A 17,880-nucleotide genomic window follows, 5' to 3' on the forward strand; every position below is an offset into this window, starting at 1 on the left:
ATATATACTTGTGGTACATTTAAAATAGAACAGAGTATAAAGTAAAAATAGGCAAGAGTACAAAGAGAAAAGTATATGTCCTCTTCCCTCTAACCACCCATTTCTACTCTCAGTAGTTAAATTATTAGCAGTTTTTTATGTGTCCTTCCAGAAAATTTTCATGCATGCAAAAGCATATATTCAGCCTTAAACACTTGCAGACCCATACACACTGGATTCATTTCTACATGTTGTACAACTTGCTTTTTTTTTTTTTTTTTTTTTGGCCATGCCACGTGGCATGCGAGATTTTAGTTTCCCCCACCAGGGATTGAGCCCGCACCCCCTGCAGTGGAAGCGTGGAGTCTTAACCACTGGGCCACCAGGGAAGTGCCCATACTATCAGTTTTTAACCACTCTCATTCTGACTAAAATTTAGATTTTTTCCAGTTTTTTTAAACACTCTAAAAGGAACACAATATTATTTGTATAAATATTTGATGGGAGCACCAAAGTATCTGTAAAATAAATTCCTAACAGTGAAATTGCTGTGCTAAAGAATGTCTGCTTTTTCAGTTTGAGTTAGTATTGCCAAATTACCCTCCCCAAAACCAAGGACTAATTGAATCTCCTACAAGTAGTTTGGGAGTGCCTCTTTCCTCATACTAACCCCCAGTACTGGATATTTTCAAATTTTTTAATCTTTGCCAATCTGAACATTAAAAATTGATGTCACATTATTTTACTTAGCATTCCTTTAATTATGACTAGGCTTGAATGCTTTTAATATGTTAATTCATTAAGTATTTTTTCTTGACCTGTGAACTGGATATTCATGTCCTATGTCCATATTTCTTTTTTTTTTCATATTTTTTATTGAACTGTGTATTTTTTTTTCTAGTGATTGGCAAGGATTTTATTTGTTTATTTATTTATTTTGTTTGTTTGTTTGCACCGAGAGGCTTGCGGGATCTTAGTTCCCCAGCCAGGGATTGAACCCGTGCCCTCTGTAGTGGAAGCACGGAATCTTAACCACTGGACCGCCAGGGAATTCCCCGAGAGTTTTTTAAATATTGAGGAAACTGCACTGTGTTTTATACTTGTACATTTTAAGTTAATTACTGACTTCTAAATTTATTTTAAATTAAGATATAATTCACATACCATAAAATTCACCCCTTTACAGTATACAATTCAGTGATATTTAGTGTATTCACAAGCTTGTGCATCCACCACCACTAGCTAATTCCAGGATGTTTTCATCACACTAAAAAGAACTCCCCTTTCCTTTCTCCCCAGCCCCTGGCCACCATGTATCTCACTTTCTATCTCTATGGTTTTGTATATTTTAGACATTTCATATAAGTGGAATTATACAGTATGTGGCCTTTTGTGGTGTCTGGTTTCTTAACATGTTTTCAAGTTTCGTTTATGTGGTAGTGTGTAGTTCCTTTGTATGACTGAATAATATTCCATTATGACAATATACATTTTGTTTATCCATCCATCCATCAATTGATGGATATTTGGGTTATTTCCAGTTTTGGAATATCTATGAATAATACTGCTGTCAACATTTGTTTGTTTACAAGTTTTTGTGTAAACATTTTCAGTTCTTTTGAGCATATACCTAGTAGAATTGCTGGGTTATATGGTATTTATTTCATTTTATTTTACTTTATTTTATTTTTATTTTATTTTTATTTTTTGGCTCCACCACATGGCATGAGGAACTTCCCTCACCAGGGATCGAACCCGTGCCCGCTTCAGTGGAAGTGCGGTGTCTTAACCACTGGACCACCAGGGAAGTCCCTATATGGTATTTAACTTAATACTTAACTTTCTGAGGAACTGTCATATTGTTTTCCAGAGTGGTATACCATTTTGCATTCTCACCAGCAGTGTATGATAGTTCCAGTTTCTCAGCATCCTCACCAATACTTATTTTCCATCTTTTTGATTATATCCATCCTAGTGGGTATGACAATTGGTATCTCATTATTGTGCTATTGTTTTGTCTTTGCTGTATATTTTACTTTTTTGTATAGCTGACTGTATCAGTAATACGCATACACACACACCCTTTTTTTTTCAGTTAAATATGCATTAATCCTACAGAGCTTATTAAGAAGAACTGCAATCTCCAGCTCCCTCTCCCTTCCACTTCTCCCTTCCCAGATGTAACAACTTTTAACCAGTGGTTTTCAGCCAGGGCACTTCTGCCCCCCAGGGAACATTTGGCAATGTCTGGAGACTTGTTTGGTTGTCACAACTGAGTGGGAGGGAGGACTGCTACAGGCATCTCAAGTGTAAAGGTCAGGGATGCTGCTCAACATTCTGCCATGCCTGGGCCAGCCCCCCACAGCAAACACTTATCTAGCCCCAAATGCCAATAGTGCTGAGGTTGAGAAATCTTGCTTTTAATATTTACCTCCACTTCTTTGAGTAATTTACTGCTTTTTAATGTTTCACTTTGGGGCATTATCTAATAACTTATCTCTAGGAAAGATAAAAATTTAGGTTGTTACCTCTCTCATTGTCCTATCTTATGTTGTAATTATGGGGAACTCATTATTTAGATTTCTCATCATTATGAATGATCATTGTTCATCAGAGCTATTCAGGCTGAGCTTTGTGATTAGTTTATTACTTTTCCTTTCCTGCATATCTTTTTGTTTTCCTTGAAGTTCATCGTTGCCCTTTTGTTTTCTTTGTTTACTATGTGCTTTGTAATTCAACCCTGCAAATTTTCTATCAGTTTTCTACATAGCCTTCCAAGACTTCATTTACACCAGTTATTTTCTCAGTTTTATCTCAGAACCTTTTGACTTACTCCAATCTGGACTGTGTTGCCCTCTTTGCCTGGTGTACACATTATCTTGGGATCTCCCCTCACTCTTATCCTGGGAATTCTCTTTGTCTTTTTCCTCTGTGGATGGATCCACTGTTTCCTGCACCCTATATCCTCATTCTTTGTTCTTAGTATTCTGAAATTCCATGGTGGTATTTCTTGGTGTGGGTTTATTTTCTCCTTTGTGCTGAGCACTATGTGGACCTTTTCTATTTAGAAACTCATGTCCTTCAGACTGGGAATTTTCTTGAATTATTTTTGTTAATTAGTTTAGGCTCCCCATTTTATCTGGTCTTTTACTATTTGTCTTTTATCTATCTTGTCTTTTATTATCTTTCTTCTGGAGCTTTTATTATTTGAATGTGGGAACTCCTATTGTGGTCCTCTTTCCTCTTCCATTCACCATATCTTTTTCCTTTTGCTTCACTTTTTGTGGTATTTCCTCAAATTCATCCACCAATCCTTTTCTTGAATTTTTAATTTCTGTCATCATATTTTGTATATCTAAAAGGTGTTCTTGTTTTCTGAATGGTCTTTTAAAATAGATCCTTTTTGGTGTTTTTGTTTTTTTTATTTTTTGAAACAACATCTCATCTTTTAGAATATTAATGATAATTAGCTTTATTTTTTCCTGTTCTGTGTTCTCTGTGTCCTCCAAATTGTGCCCCCACCACCCCCCATTTCTTTATTTTGATCTCATTTTCATGTTAGTGAAGTTCCTCAGGTGTCTGGTAATCCTTTTTTCCCGCTTATGTTTAAAAGTAGGGGAATAAAAAAAATGAGAAGCTATGACCATGTTGGTAGGGCTAATTGACAGTGAACTTCACAACTTCTCACTGGGCCATCCAGCTGGGGAACTTCCCAAGTCCATATCGTTAAGTCTTTCCTCTTAGGTTGGTCAAATTCCCCAAAGAAAACTCTTCTAGTCTCTTAACCAGAGGGCTTGCTGCTAGCATTCTGTGACCACATGGGGAAGGAGGACTTGAGGTCTCAATATCCAATAAGACCTATTTCACTTAAGTTTTCTATTTTCAGTGTCTTCCCTTCCTCCCCCACCCCCCGCCCTGACCCCAAATCATAATTGTGCCTGGTGGTTCCCAGGTAGAAATTTCTCTTTTATCCTTTCAGAAAATAAATCTTCAATTTCAGAAAATAAATCTTCAATAAACCTAGCAGCATAGAGAAGGAGAAAGGATCTGAAGATGTGCCTGCTTCCACGTCAGACTTTCAACTCACTTTTTACCTTTTCATTTTGAAATAATTTCTGGCTTTTTTGTTTCAAAAATAGTACAGTGAGTTTCCATATACTCTTCACCACCTATGGGAAGCTTTTTAGACAAACAACGTTCCTGGGTCCTGCCCTCAGAGATTCTAATTGGGTCAGTCTGGGTTGAGACACAGGAATATATTATTCCAAAATGTCCTTAAATAACTATAATGTGCATCCAGGCTTAGGAGCCACTTTCTTAAAGATTAGGAAAGCATTCATTTATTCATTCAATAAAAATTAATTGAGCAGTAATAATGTATTAAACACTATGCTGGACACTAGAGTTAGAGATGAATAAATCAGGGTCTGTGTCCTAAAGTTGCTTATTACTAAATAGATAAAACAGAGGTAAAGACAGAGTTGATTTAGTGGGATAAATGCTGTATTAGAGCTACACAGATAAAGGGAACAGTGTTTGTTTGTTTTAGTTAGAAGAATTAAGAATGGCTTTATGTCTGAGATTAAAGTTTGGGCCAGGATTTGAAACCTTAGCAGGAGTTTCCCAAGTGAAAAGTGTGTTCTAATAAGAAAGGGTAGCATCCATAAAAGCAAGGAATTATGAAAGGTTATGGCATATTCATGGAATGGTATAAGACTGATGTAGTGTGGTGTATGTGGTAGACAGTAGAGGGAAGTAAGGGTGGAGAGGTAGGTTGAGGGTGGATTTTAAAGGACTTTGTATGCCATGATGAGTTTGGGCTTTATCATGCAGTCAATAGGAATAGTGGATTAATGTAGCATAGAGGAGTCATCTGTTCAAGCATGATGGAGGTTTTCCTGAGGAAGAAAATATAGATAGCAGCAAGAGCTGGCAAATGGAAATAGGGAAATTATTGAGGAGGATATTACAGTAATCTGATTGAGAAATTATGAAGGTCAATATTAAGGCATTGTTGTTATAACCATCAAACGAAGAAATCATTTACTACAGTCTCTAAGTAGAAATAATCGTAATCCTTTTTCCTTGTTTTTGTTTTTTCTAGGTTTGAAGTCCTGAGTTTTCTCATGTTATGTTATAATTCTGCTATTGTGTATATGCCTGCTTCATCTTACCAGTCTCTTTGCCGAATGGGCTCCAGGTAAGAAGAATAATTATCATTAACCTTCACACATACTTATTGAGCACATTCTCTCTGGTAGGCACTGTTCTAACTTCTGGTGATATAGCAGTAAACAAAACTCAGGGAACTTACATTCCTATAGGAATCCTATCATCCCTCATGCATCATGATTTCTTGAAAATATTTCAGTTACTAAAGAAGCATTTTCTAGCTCAACATTGAGCTAAGCCAAGATGTTTTAGGTTTAGGGTGGTTTAGTGATATACCTAGTCACTGCCTGGATGCCAATTTTTATAAATCACTTTGAGTGATTTGAATAAATAGTCCTCTATGTAGAGAAAGTCGTAAGAAACATGAACTTTTTCCTTTATATATCTCACAAATAACTGTCTGCTTTGGATAAGATTAGCAGTGACATTAATTATGTGTATGTCTCATTTGTATTTGTATATTCTAATCTTTACTAAATCAGAATTTCTAATAATTTGGACAAACCCGAGCTGAAATTTTAAATTTCCACTGTTGAAAAAAAAATTAATATAAATGAGTTTGGAGACAGAGGAGCAGAATTTTAATTATAGAAGGAACACTCAGTTTATCCTGCCCGGTTGATTTTCATTTGAGGAAACTAAGCCCCCACAAAAGTTAAATGCTATTTTAGTTTTTCTATTGCCTCATAACAAATTACACCAGAATTTAGTAGCTTAAAATAGTATGCATTTATTATTTCAGTTTCTTGGGGTTAGGAGTCTAGGTATCATTTAGGTGGACCCTCTGCTTAGGGTATTACAAGCTGCAGTTAAGATGTTGGCTGGAGTTGCAGTCTTACCTGTGGTTCATTTGAGGAATTATACACATCTCTTGGCAAAATTCAGTTCCTATAGTTGTAGGACGGGCTTCATTTTCTTGTTGACTGTCTGCTGAAGGCCAGTGGTCAGTTCTTCTTACATAATATAATCACATAATGTGTACATGTATGCATGAGAATCCTATCACCTTTGCCTTGTTACAAGCAAATCACAGGTTCCACCCACACTCAAGAGGAGAGGATGACACAAGGGTGTGAACACCAGGAAGGAGGGATCATAGGGATCAGGGCCCCTGACCCCACCCTCCAAAGAGTCTGCCCACTGCAAATGCTTTGCACAAGTTCATGCTGTTGTATTATTGGGAAGAGACCAAAACTCAGTTTTGCTAAATGGAGGAAGGCCGATCTAAATTAGCTGTGAGATTGATTTATAGATTATCTTAAAGTTCACTTGCCTGTAATAACATGATTAATGACTAACAAAATTCTTGTCTCGGGCTTCCCTGGTGACGCAGTGGTTGAGAGTCCGCCTGCCGATGCAGGGGACACGGGTTCGTGCCCCGGTCCGGGAAGATCCCACATGCCGCGGAGCGGCTAGGTCCGTGAGCCATGGCCGCTGAGCCTGCGCGTCCGGAGCCTGTGCTCTGCAACGGGAGAGGCCACAACAGTGAAAGGCCCGCGTACCGCAAAAAAAAAAAAAAAAAAAAAAAATTCTTGTCTCTAACCTAGATACTGTTATCAAGAGAGTATACTGTTTAAGCACTTGCTGCCTATCTACAGATAAATTTATTTATAAATGACTATTTCTGGGCTCATTAAAACAAATCTGCCATATCTCTAATTGGTAACATTACTGTGGCATGAAATAGAGTTTCTTAATAACAAAAGTGGGGGCTTCCCTGGTGGCGCAGTGGTTGAGAGTCCGCCTGCCGATGCAGGGGACACGGGTTCGTGCCCTGGTCCGGGAAGATCCCACATGCCGCGGAGTGGCTGGGCCCATGAGCCATGGCCACTGGGCCTGCGCATCTGGAGCCTGTGATCTGCAACGGGAGAGGCCACAACAGTGAGAGGCCCGTGTACCGCAAAAAAAAAAAAACAAAAGTGATGATAGAGTTTAGTAGTCCTCAGAATTTTATTCACATATCCCCTAAGGAATTTCGAAAAACTGTGTAGCCTTTGTACACTTTTAAGTTAACATTTAAATTTTTTATTCTGTTTTAAATAGTTGTAAATTATATGATTTCCAGTAGGTAAATATTGACATAATAAATAATTGTTGATCACTATTTTAAATGTATATAATGTAAATACACAGTGATCTGATTGATAACCACCCTCATCCCATGTGTGGAATAAATGAACAAGCTTTTAATAGTCTAACATTCTTTATCTCCTTAAAATTGAATTTCTGTTCCACTTTATCCACATAATTTTATCCTAATATCGTGCCATATTATACTTACAGATCTTTTATTGATCTCCTAATTATACGTCTCTGCTACCAAAAAAATGCATAAATTAAAAATTTAAAAATATTTCCTGACCATAATGCACGAAACACTAAAAAATTTCTTCTGAACTCACCATTACAATTATTCTAATAAATTAATTTCTTAAAATAATAGAAGTACATAACAGTTTTTGATAATTATTAAGGGTAACTTTTCTGGAAGCATCTCTTAATGAGATGGAAAACAGAATTGTTTATGATACTTTGGTTATTTGTTTGGAGATTTCTGTATCTTCCACTAATTCCATCCTAATTCAATTTGGGATGTATGAAAGTTATGCATTTCTTTTGTGAAGAGGGAGAAGGATGATTATGAAAGAGATACCTATTTGAGAAAAGTTATTACTTTTATTGATTTAGTACACTAGAATGTATGTTTTATGAGGGCACAGATTTTATTTTTATCTTTTTGCCTGTTTACAACTGTATGCATGGGCCCAGGATAGTGACTGACACATAGCAAGTACTCAAAAAATATTTGAGAAATGAGTCGTTGAATAAGTGAATTTATGGAAACAAAAATGTTTTATTTAATGTATCAGGAAATCACATGTGATAAATAATGTATTTTCCTAGGGTTTGTGTGAGTGGGTTTCCACGGCAACATGAAAAACACTGGAAAGAACTCTGTGGTCGAATAGTATTGGATCCCGAATTTATGGTGCAACTTCTCACAGGAGTTTATTATGCCATGTAAGTAGGTGTACTGTGAAATTGGGTGAATTCTTTCTAGTGTTTGGAAACTTATGTTTCTCTTTTTTCCTTATTAGTTGCACAACACTGAATTTTTTGTTCCATTATGGACCCATTATCTTGTTTTTCTAATATGAATTTCTTTTAGTACTTTTTTTTTTTTAGAGAAACTTGTTATTAAATTTAATTTTCTTTAAATACATACCTTTTTCCCACCCTCACCCACTTGGGGGAGGAACAGAAAACCCCTACCCCTTCCATTTGAGGAATTCCATGTATAAAGCCTGAGATGGTGAGGGTGAAGTATAAAAATACTATTTACAAAGGGGAAGAGGGTGTCCACTGTGACCTTAATATTCAGACATCCCCATCCCCAGGCCCCTTTTTGCTCCTTTAGAAAAAACCCTGGGAATCCATTTGAGTGTAGACCAAGCCCTTCCTCTGGGGTGTTGGATACTCAAACCCCAACAAGGAATAGGAAGCTCTGAGATCAACCAAAGAACAGGGAACGGATAGCACCTCAGATCTAGGAGGGGGAGGGGGCTGCCCTCTACCCACCTGTAGTCAGCAGGCCGGCCCGCCAGCCTTTGTTTCCATAGGTCCCATGTAAACATTGACTTTTCTTCTGTTCATCTCTGTTCTTCCCGATTTCCTACAGAGCCTCCCTCGCTTCCACTGGAGGCACTTGGTTCCTCCATCTTTGCTTCCCTTCTAACCTTCCTCTGGAAGGAGTGGGGAGGGGGTGGGGAGGTCACAAGTGGGGCAGAGCCCACCTCATCCCTTCTTCTAAGTCAGGGCAGCTTGTCCTCAGCATAACCGTCAAGGGAGTGAGCTCTAAGTTCTTGGCCAAATAGGAATGGATTTCTTTTCCCAGAGCAGGGACAAGGCAGGCAGATAGTCCAGTACCAGGATACAGTGTTCCTGATGGGCAAGTCCATCAAAACTGAGTAGCAGGGAAGAAGGCTTCAGGAAGCAGAGAGGTGGGCAAGTCTAGTCTCACCCTGATGCTGGAAGACCAGACCTGCACCCCCGCCCCTCCAGGTGAGCACGCCCATCACCACCCACCAGTCTTGTTCACTGCGGCTTTGCGGAAGGACCAGGCACCCATGAGGCTAGAGGTCTTCCCCAGGCCTTGGTATGGAGGCAGCACTCACACCAGCTTATCCAATAGGATCCCGATGCTCTGGGTGGCCTCTGAGGGACCAGCAATGGACTTGTTACACATGGGGCAGACACAGCGTACTTCCAGCCACTTCACCAGACACTTGTGGTGAATGGCATGTTGGCATGAGAGCACACCCTGCTCATCCTTCCCCTTGGAGTCTTCCAGACAGACTGTACAGGTCTGCCCATATAACTGTAACTTCTTGGCGTCACCTTTAAGCATCACAACTTTATATCCATATCGTTTGCTCTGTGCCTGGTTCCAGAGTTTGCTGATAAAATAGCAGCAGAAGATGAGGCTGAGTATGAAGACAAAGATGTCTGTGCCGAAGATGACCATGTAGATGTTGAGGGGAAGGTCTTGGAAACTGATGGGTGGCATCGAGCAGGACTTGTTGGTGCTCACCAGTCCCAGGCCGCAGAAAAACCCATTACACCACTGGAATGGGTGCATCAGTGAACTCTTGGCTGGCTTCCTCAGGCGAACGAACACAGGCGGCGGGTAGGGCAGGCGGGCTGGGCGCACCGCCTTGCGGGCTTGCAGGAGGGGTGGATGCGGTGCGTGGCTGCCGCCTTCGTCTGCAAGTCGAACTCTCTTTTTTAGTACTTTTTAAAAAATGAATTACACATTTTATTTGAAAGCTATATAATAACAGACGATTGTTTTATTGAGATATAATTAAAATGTAAGACTGAATTAGTTAAAGGTGTACAACGTAATGATTAGATATATGTTATATTGCAAAATTATTACCACAAGTTAACATCCATCACCACACATAGTTACATATTTTTCTTTTGATGAGAACTTTCTGTATCTGCTCTCTCAACAACTTTCAAATATACAATACTGGATTATTAACTATAGTTACCATGCTGTACATCATATCGCAGGATTTTATCTTATAACTGGAAGCTTGTACCTTTTGACCACCTTCACGATTTTTGCCCACCCCCCAACCCCTGCCTCTGGCAACCATCAGTCTTTCTGTATCTATGAGTTCAGTTATTGGGTTCTTTTTTGTTTGTTTAGATTCCACAAGTATGATATTATACAGCATTTGTCTTGCTCTGTCTGACTTATTTCACTTAGCATAATGCCCGCAAGATCCATACATGTTGTCACAAATGGCAGGATTTCCTTCCTTTCTTTTTTCTGTTTTTTCTTTTTTTGATCGTGCTGCGCGGCATGCGGGAGTTCCCCAACCAGGGATTGAACCCAGGCCCCCTGCATTGGAAGCGTGGAGTCTTAACTACTGGACCACCAGGGAAGTCCCAGGATTTCCTTTTTTTAATGACTGAATGATATCCTATTGTGTGTATGTATGTGTATATATATGCGTGTGTATATATATGTGTATGTATACACTTACGTACATATACTTACACATATGTGTATATAATTGTATGTATACACATTACTATATATACACATACATTACATATATACACACACACCATATTTTCTTTATCTATATATCTGTCCATTTACAATTAGATTGTCTCCATGTCTTGGCTATTGTACATATGCTGCAGTGAACATGGGGATGCAGATATTCTTTTGAGATAGTGATTTAGTTTCCTTCAGATATATAACAGAAGAATTGCTGGTTCCCTTTTCGCCACACCCTGTCCAGCATTTGTTGTTTGTAGATTTTTTGATGATGACCATTCTGACCCAAGTGAGGTGATACCTCATTGTAGTTTTGATTTGCATTTCTCTAGTGATTAGTGATGTTGAGCATCCTTTCATGTGTTTGTTGGCCATCTGTCTATCTTCTTTGGAGAAATGTCTGTTTAGGTCTTCTGCCCATTTTTGGATTGGGTCGTTTGTTTTTTTGATATTGAGCTGCATGAGCTGCTTGTATATTTTGGAGATTAATCCTTTGTCAGTTGCTTCATTTGCAAATATTTTCTCCCATTCTGAGGGTTGTCTTTACATTTTGTTTATGGTTTCCTTTGCTGTGCAAAAGCTTTGAAGTTTCATTAGGTCCCATTTGTTTATTTTTGTTTTTATTTCCATTTCTCTAGGAAGTGGGTCGAAAAGGATCTTGCTATGCTTTATTTCATAGAGTGTTCTGCCTATGTTTATAGTGTCTGGCCTTACATTTAGATCTTTAATCCATCTTGAGTTTATTTTTGTGTGTGGTGTTAGGGAGTGTTCTAATTTCCTTCTTTTACATGTAGCTATCCAGTTTTTCCAGCACCACTTATTGAAGAGGGTGTCTTTTCTCTGTTGTATATTCTTGCCTCCTTTATCAAAGATAAGGTGACCATATGTGCGTGGGTTTATCTGTGGGCTTTCTATCCTGTTGCACTGATCTATATTTCTGTTTTTGTGCCAGTACCATACTGTCTTGATTACTGTAGCTTTGTAGTATAGTCTGAAGTCAGGGAGCCTGATTCCTCCAGCTCCGTTTTTCTTTCTCAAGATTGTTTTGGCTATTCGGGGTCTTTTGTGTTTCCATACAAATTGTGAAATTTTTTGTTCTAGTTCTGTGAAAAATGCCAGTGGTAGTTTGATAGGGATTGCATTGAATCAGTAGATTACTTTGGGTAGTAGAGTCATTTTCACAATGTTGATTCTTCCAATCCAAGAACATGGTATACCTCTCCATCTGTTTCTATCATCTTTAATTTCTTTCATCAGTGTCTTATAGTTTTCTGCATACAGGTCTTCTGTCTCCTTAGGTAGGTTTATTCCTAGGTATTTTATTCTCTTTGTTGCAGTGGTAAATGGGATTGTTTCCTTAATTTCTCTTTCAGATTTTTCATCATTAGTATATAGGAATGCAAGATTTCTGTGCGCTAATTTTGTATCCTGCTACTTTACCAAGTTCATTGATTAGCTCTAGTAGTTTTCTGGTTGCATCTTTAGGATTCTCTATGTATAGTATCATGTCATCTGCGAAGAGTGATAGTTTTACTTCTTTTCTGATTTGGATTCCTTTTATTTCTTTTTTTTCCCTCTGATTGCTGTGGCTAAAACTTCCAAAACTATGTTGAATAATAGTGGTGAGAGTGGGCAACCTTGTCTTCTTCCTGATCTAGAGGAAATGGTTTCAGTTTTCCACCATTGAGAACGATGTTGGCTATGGGTTTGTCATATACGGCCTTTATTATGTTGAGGTAGGTTCCCTCTGTGCCTACTTTCTGGAGAGTTTTTATCATAAATGGGTGTTGAATTTTGTCAAAAGCTTTTTCTGCATCCATTGAGATTATCATATGGTTTTTATTCTTCAGTTTGTTAATATGTTGTATCACATTGATTGCTTTGCGTATATTGAAGAGTCCTTGCATTCCTGGGATAAACCCCACTTGATCATAGTGTATGATCCTTTAATGTGCTGCTGGATTCTGTTTGCTAGTATTTTGTTGAGGATTTTTGCATCTATGTTCATCAGTGACATTGGTCTGGAGTTTTCTTTTTTTGTGACATCTTTGTCTGGTTTTGGCATTAAGGTGTTGGTGGCCTTGTAGAATGAGTTTGGGGGTGTTCCTCCCTCTGCTATATTTTGGAAGAGTTTGAGAAGGATAGGTGTTAGCTCTTCTCTAAATGTTTGATGGAATTCGCCTGTGAAGCCATCTGGTCCTGGGCTTTTGTTTGTTGGAAGATTTTTAATCACAGTTTCAATTTCAGTGCTTCTGATTGGTCTGTTTATATTTTCTGTTGCTTCCAGGTTCAGTCTCAGAAGGTTGTGCTTTTCTAAGAATTTGTCCATTTCTTCCAGGTTGTCCATTTTATTGGCATATAGTTGCTTGTAGTAATCTCTCATGATCCTTTGTATTTCTGCAGTGTCAGTTGTTACTTCTCCTTTTTCATTTCTAATTTTACTGATTTGAGTCCTCTCCCTGTTTTTCTTGATGAGTCTGGCTAATGGTTTATCAATTTTGTTTATCTTCTCAAAGAACCAGCTTTTAGTTTTATTGATCTTTGCAATTGTTTCCTTCATTTCTTTTTCATTTATTTCTGTTCTGATCTTTATGATTTCTTTCCTTCTGCTAACTTTGGGGGTTTTCTTTGTTCTTTCTCTCGTTGTTTTAGGTGTAAGGTTAGGTTGTTTATTTGAGATATTTCTTGTTTCTTGAGGTAGGATTGTATTGCTGTAAACTTCCCTCTTAGAACTGCTTTTGGTGTAGTGTCATCGTGTTTTCATTGTCATTTGTTTCTAGGTATTTTTTTATTTCCTCTTTGATTTCTTCAGTGATCTCTTGGTTATTTCGTGGCATATTGTTTAACCTCCATGTGTTTGTATTTTTTACAGTTTTTTTTCCTGTAATTGATATCTAGTCTTATAGTGTTATGGTCAGAAAAGATACTTGATACGATTTCAATTTTCTTAAATTTACCAAGGCTTGATTTGTGACCCAAGATATGATCTATGGGGCTTCCCTGGTGGCGCAGTGGTTGAGAGTCCGCCTGCCGATGCAGGGGACACAGGTTCATGCCCCAGTCTGGGAGGATCCCACATGCCGCAGAGCGGCTAGGCCCGTGAGCCATGGCCGCTGAGCCTGCGCGTCTGGAGCCTGTGCTCCGCAGCGGGAGAGGCCACAGCAGTGAGAGGCCCACGTACTGCAAAAAAAAAATATATATATATATATGATCTATCCTGGAGAATGTTCCATGAGCACTTGAGAAGAAAGTGTATTCTGTTGTTTTTGGCTGGAATGTCCTATAAATATCAATTAAGTCCATCTTGTTTAATATATCATTTAAAGCTTGTGTTTCCTTATTTAGTTTCATTTTGGATGATCTGTCCATTGGTGAAAGTGGGGTGTTAAATTCCCCTACTATGATTGTGTTACTGTCGATTTCCCCTTTTATGGCTATTAGCATTTGCCTTATGTATTGAGGTGCTCCTATGTTGGGTGCATAAATATTTCCAATTGTTATATCTTCTTCTTGGTTTGATCCCTTGATCATATGTAGTGTCCTTCTTCGTCTCTTCTAATAGTCTTTATTTTAAAGTCTATTTTGTCTGATATGAGAATTGCTACTCCAGCTTTCTTTTGATTTCCACTTGCATGGAATATCTTTTTCCATCCCCTCACTTTCAGTCTGTATGTGTCCCTAGGTCTGAAGTGTGTCTCTTGTAGACAGCATATATATGGGTCTTGTTTTTGTATCCATTCAGCCAGTCTATGACTTTTGGTTGGAGCATTTAATCCATGTACATTTAAGGTAATTATCATTATGTATGTTCCTATTACCATTTTCTTAATTGTTTTGGGTTTGTTTTTGTAGGTCTTTTCCTTCTCTTGTGTTTTCCTGCCTAGAGAAGTTCCTTTAGCATTTGTTGTAAAGCTGGTTTCGTGGCCCAGCACCATTTAGTAAAGACACTATCCATTCCCTATTTTATATTCTCATATTTGTTTAAATTAATTGACTATATATGCATATGTTTATTTCTCAGCTCTCCATTCTGTTCCATTGATCTCTGTGTGTTTTTAGGCCTAAAGCTTTGTGATACGGTTTGAAATTAGTAAGTATCATGCCTCCAGGTTTGTCGTTTCTCAAGATTGCTTTGGCTATTCAGGGTCCTTTGTGGTTCCATATAAATTCTAGAGTTGTTTGCTCTATTTCTATGAAAAATGTCACTAGAATTTTGATAAGCATTGCACTGAATTTGTAGATTGCTTTGGGTAGTATGGACATTTTAACAATATTAGTTCTTTCAGTCCTTGAGCGTGGAATATCCTTCTATTTATTTGTGTGTTCTTCAGTTTCTTTCATTGAGGTATTATATGAAAAATCATAAGTGCACAATTAAGAAAATGCTCAGATCTTTCACCTCCTTAGTTAAATTTATTATTAGGTATTTTTTAATTTAATTGTTAATGGGATTATTTTCTTAATTTCCCTTTCTGATAGTTTATTATTAGTGTATAGAAAGAGCAGTTTTTTGTTGTTTTTTTTTTGGCCATACCGCGTGGCTTGTGGGATCTTAGTTCCGCGACCAGAGATTGAACCCACGCCCTCAGTAATGAAAGCATAGAGTCTTAACCAATGGACCACTGGGGGATTCTCTTTTTTTTTTAAAGAAATGCAGTAGATTTTTGTTATTGCTTTTATACCTACAAGTTTACCATATTTGTTTATTCTAACAGTTTTCTGGTGTAGTTTTAAGAGTTTTCTACAGTTGACTCTTGAACAGCAAAGGGGTTAGGGGTGCCAGTTGCACAGTTGAAAATCTGAGTATAACTTTAAAGTCAGCCTTCCATATCTACGCTTCAACCAACCACAGATTGTGTATTACTGTAGTTGGTATTTATTGAAAAGAATCCACGTATAAGTGGTCTTGTGCAGTTCAAGCCCAAGTTGTTCAAGGGTCACCTGTATTATATATCATGTCATCTGCAAATAGAGACAGTTTCACTTCTTTTTTTCTGATTTGCTAGAACTTCCAGTACTATGTTGGATAAAAGTTGCGAGAGTGGCCATCCTTGTTCTTGATCTTAGAGGAAAAGCTTTCCATTTTTCACTGTCGAGTTTGTTGTTGACTGTGGGCTTATCATGTATAGCCTTCATTATGTTGAGCTACATCCCCTCTGTACCCACTTTTTTGAGAGTTTTTTAATCATGAATGGATTTCGAATTTTGTCAAATGCTTATTGTACATCTATTGATATGATTGTGTGATTTTTATCCTTCATTTTGTTAATATGGTGTATCACGATTGATTAAATTGTAGATGTTGAACCATCCTTGCATCCCAGGGATAAACCCCACTTTACCATGGTGTATGATCCTTTTAGTGAATTGTTGAATTTAGTTTGCTAATATTTTGTTGAGGATTTTTGCATTTATGCTATGTTCATCAGGTATTGGCTTGTAATTTTCTTATAGTGTCCTTGTCTGATTTTTGTATAAGGGGGATGCTGGCCTTGTGATATGAATATGGAAGTGCTCACTCTTGGAAGAATTTGAAGATTGGTATTATTTCTTTAAATGTTTGGTAGAATTCACCCATGAAACCATCTGGCCCCAGACTTTTGCTTATTGGGAGGTTTTTGATTACCGATTCAATCTCCTGTGGGTACAGTGATGGGTCTGTTCAGATTTTTATTTCTTCATGATTCAGTCGTGGTAGGTTGTATATTTCTAGGAATTTATCCATTTTCTAGGTTGTCCAGTTTGTTGATGTATAATTGTTCATAGTCCTTTCAGTACTTTTAAAATAGCCAAAATATAAGTAATCATTAAATTGAAGACTAAAAACTGTCAGGTTTTCTGTATGGAACTCTATGTCTTTCTACGTAGTTCATAACCCAGGTTTTCATGAATGCATTAAATAGATCACCCTAAATATCAACACATGATAAAAACCAATTAATATGTAGAGACATCTGTAAAATATTTTATTTTTAGAAAGTTTCATGACTTTCTTTTTTTTAATTAATGAATTTATTTATTTATGGCTGTGTTGAGTCTTCATTGCTGTGCACTGGCTTTTCTCTAGTTGTGGCGAGTGGGGGCTACTCTTCGTTGCAGCGGGCTTCTCATTGCGGTGGCTCCTCTTGTTGCGGAGCATGGGCTCTAGGTGCATGGGCTTCAGTAGTTGTGGCATGCAGCTTCAGTGGTTGTGGCTTGCGGGCTCTAGAGCGCAGGCTCAGTGGTTGTGGCACATGGGCTTAGTTGCTCTGCGGCATGTGGGATCTTCCCGGACCAGGGCTCAAACCCATGTCCCCTGCATTGGCAGGTGGATTCTTAACCACTGAGCCTCCAGGGAAGTCCTGTAAAATATTTTAAATGTTAGTATTGAAATCTTCATTTTGTTCTTATAACCAAGAAATGAAATGATGCACAAATTAACGTGAAAATCTTGTTACAGAACCAAAATAATAGAAGAATAGAAAAGATGGTTATTGAAAATTAGAGATATTTTCTAAAGATAGTAAATAATCTGCTTCTCCATAGGTATAATGGACAATGGGACCTTGGCCAGGAAGTCCTTGATGACATCATTTATAGAGCTCAGCTAGAACTCTTTTCTCAACCGTTATTGGTAAGTTGTTATATTTAGTTTTTATTAAACATTCCTGTGCCTGAAAAGGGCACTAGTAGGTTTAAAATTCAATATGTAATATATGAGGCATTTTAAATCATTGAGGGAAAGAGATTTATTCCATAGTAACAATTGGAGAGAAAACAAAATTGGTTTAGATCCTGTCCTCTTATAACATATCAAAATAAAGTTCAGATAAATTTAAGAACTAAATGTCTTAAAATCCTTTAAGAAAAGAAAGAAGAAAAGTTATAAATATTTACTCAAATTTCTAGAGAAGGAAGGACTTTCTAAGCTTTAGTGATGGTGACACATTACCAAAAAAGGTTGATTTTTTTTTCCTTACATAAACATCTGAATTCTAAACCATCAGTTTTTGTTTGTTTGTTTTGTTTTGATTCGTTGGCTGCACTGTGCAGCATCTGGGATTTTAGTTCCCTGACCAGGGATTGAACCCATGTCCCCCTGCAATGGAAGTGTGTAGTCTTAACCACTAGACCACCGGATATTCCCTAAACCATCAGTTTTTTAAAACCAA

The 17,880-nt window shown here is 37.8% G+C and overlaps 1 protein-coding gene and 1 pseudogene across 7 annotated transcripts in view; one reads left to right on the plus strand and one right to left on the minus strand.

Moving 5' to 3' along the window:
- Positions 1-17,880, plus strand: part of HYCC2 (hyccin PI4KA lipid kinase complex subunit 2) — a 73,236-nt gene that overhangs the window by 40,515 nt on the left and 14,841 nt on the right. For all 7 annotated transcript variants that reach the window (XM_060302072.2, XM_060302069.1, XM_060302073.1 and 4 more), the window contains 3 exons: positions 5,084-5,179; positions 8,056-8,172; positions 17,255-17,342. In XM_060302072.2, the coding sequence (XP_060158055.1) occupies positions 5,084-5,179; positions 8,056-8,172; positions 17,255-17,342 (301 nt within the window). The remainder of the gene's footprint in view (positions 1-5,083; positions 5,180-8,055; positions 8,173-17,254; positions 17,343-17,880) is intronic.
- Positions 9,254-9,790, minus strand: LOC115852306 (RING finger protein 122 pseudogene; annotated as a pseudogene).

This window comes from Globicephala melas, chromosome 7 (assembly GCF_963455315.2).
Source record: "Globicephala melas chromosome 7, mGloMel1.2, whole genome shotgun sequence".
In the NCBI taxonomy this organism is placed as follows: Eukaryota; Metazoa; Chordata; class Mammalia; order Artiodactyla; family Delphinidae; genus Globicephala; species Globicephala melas.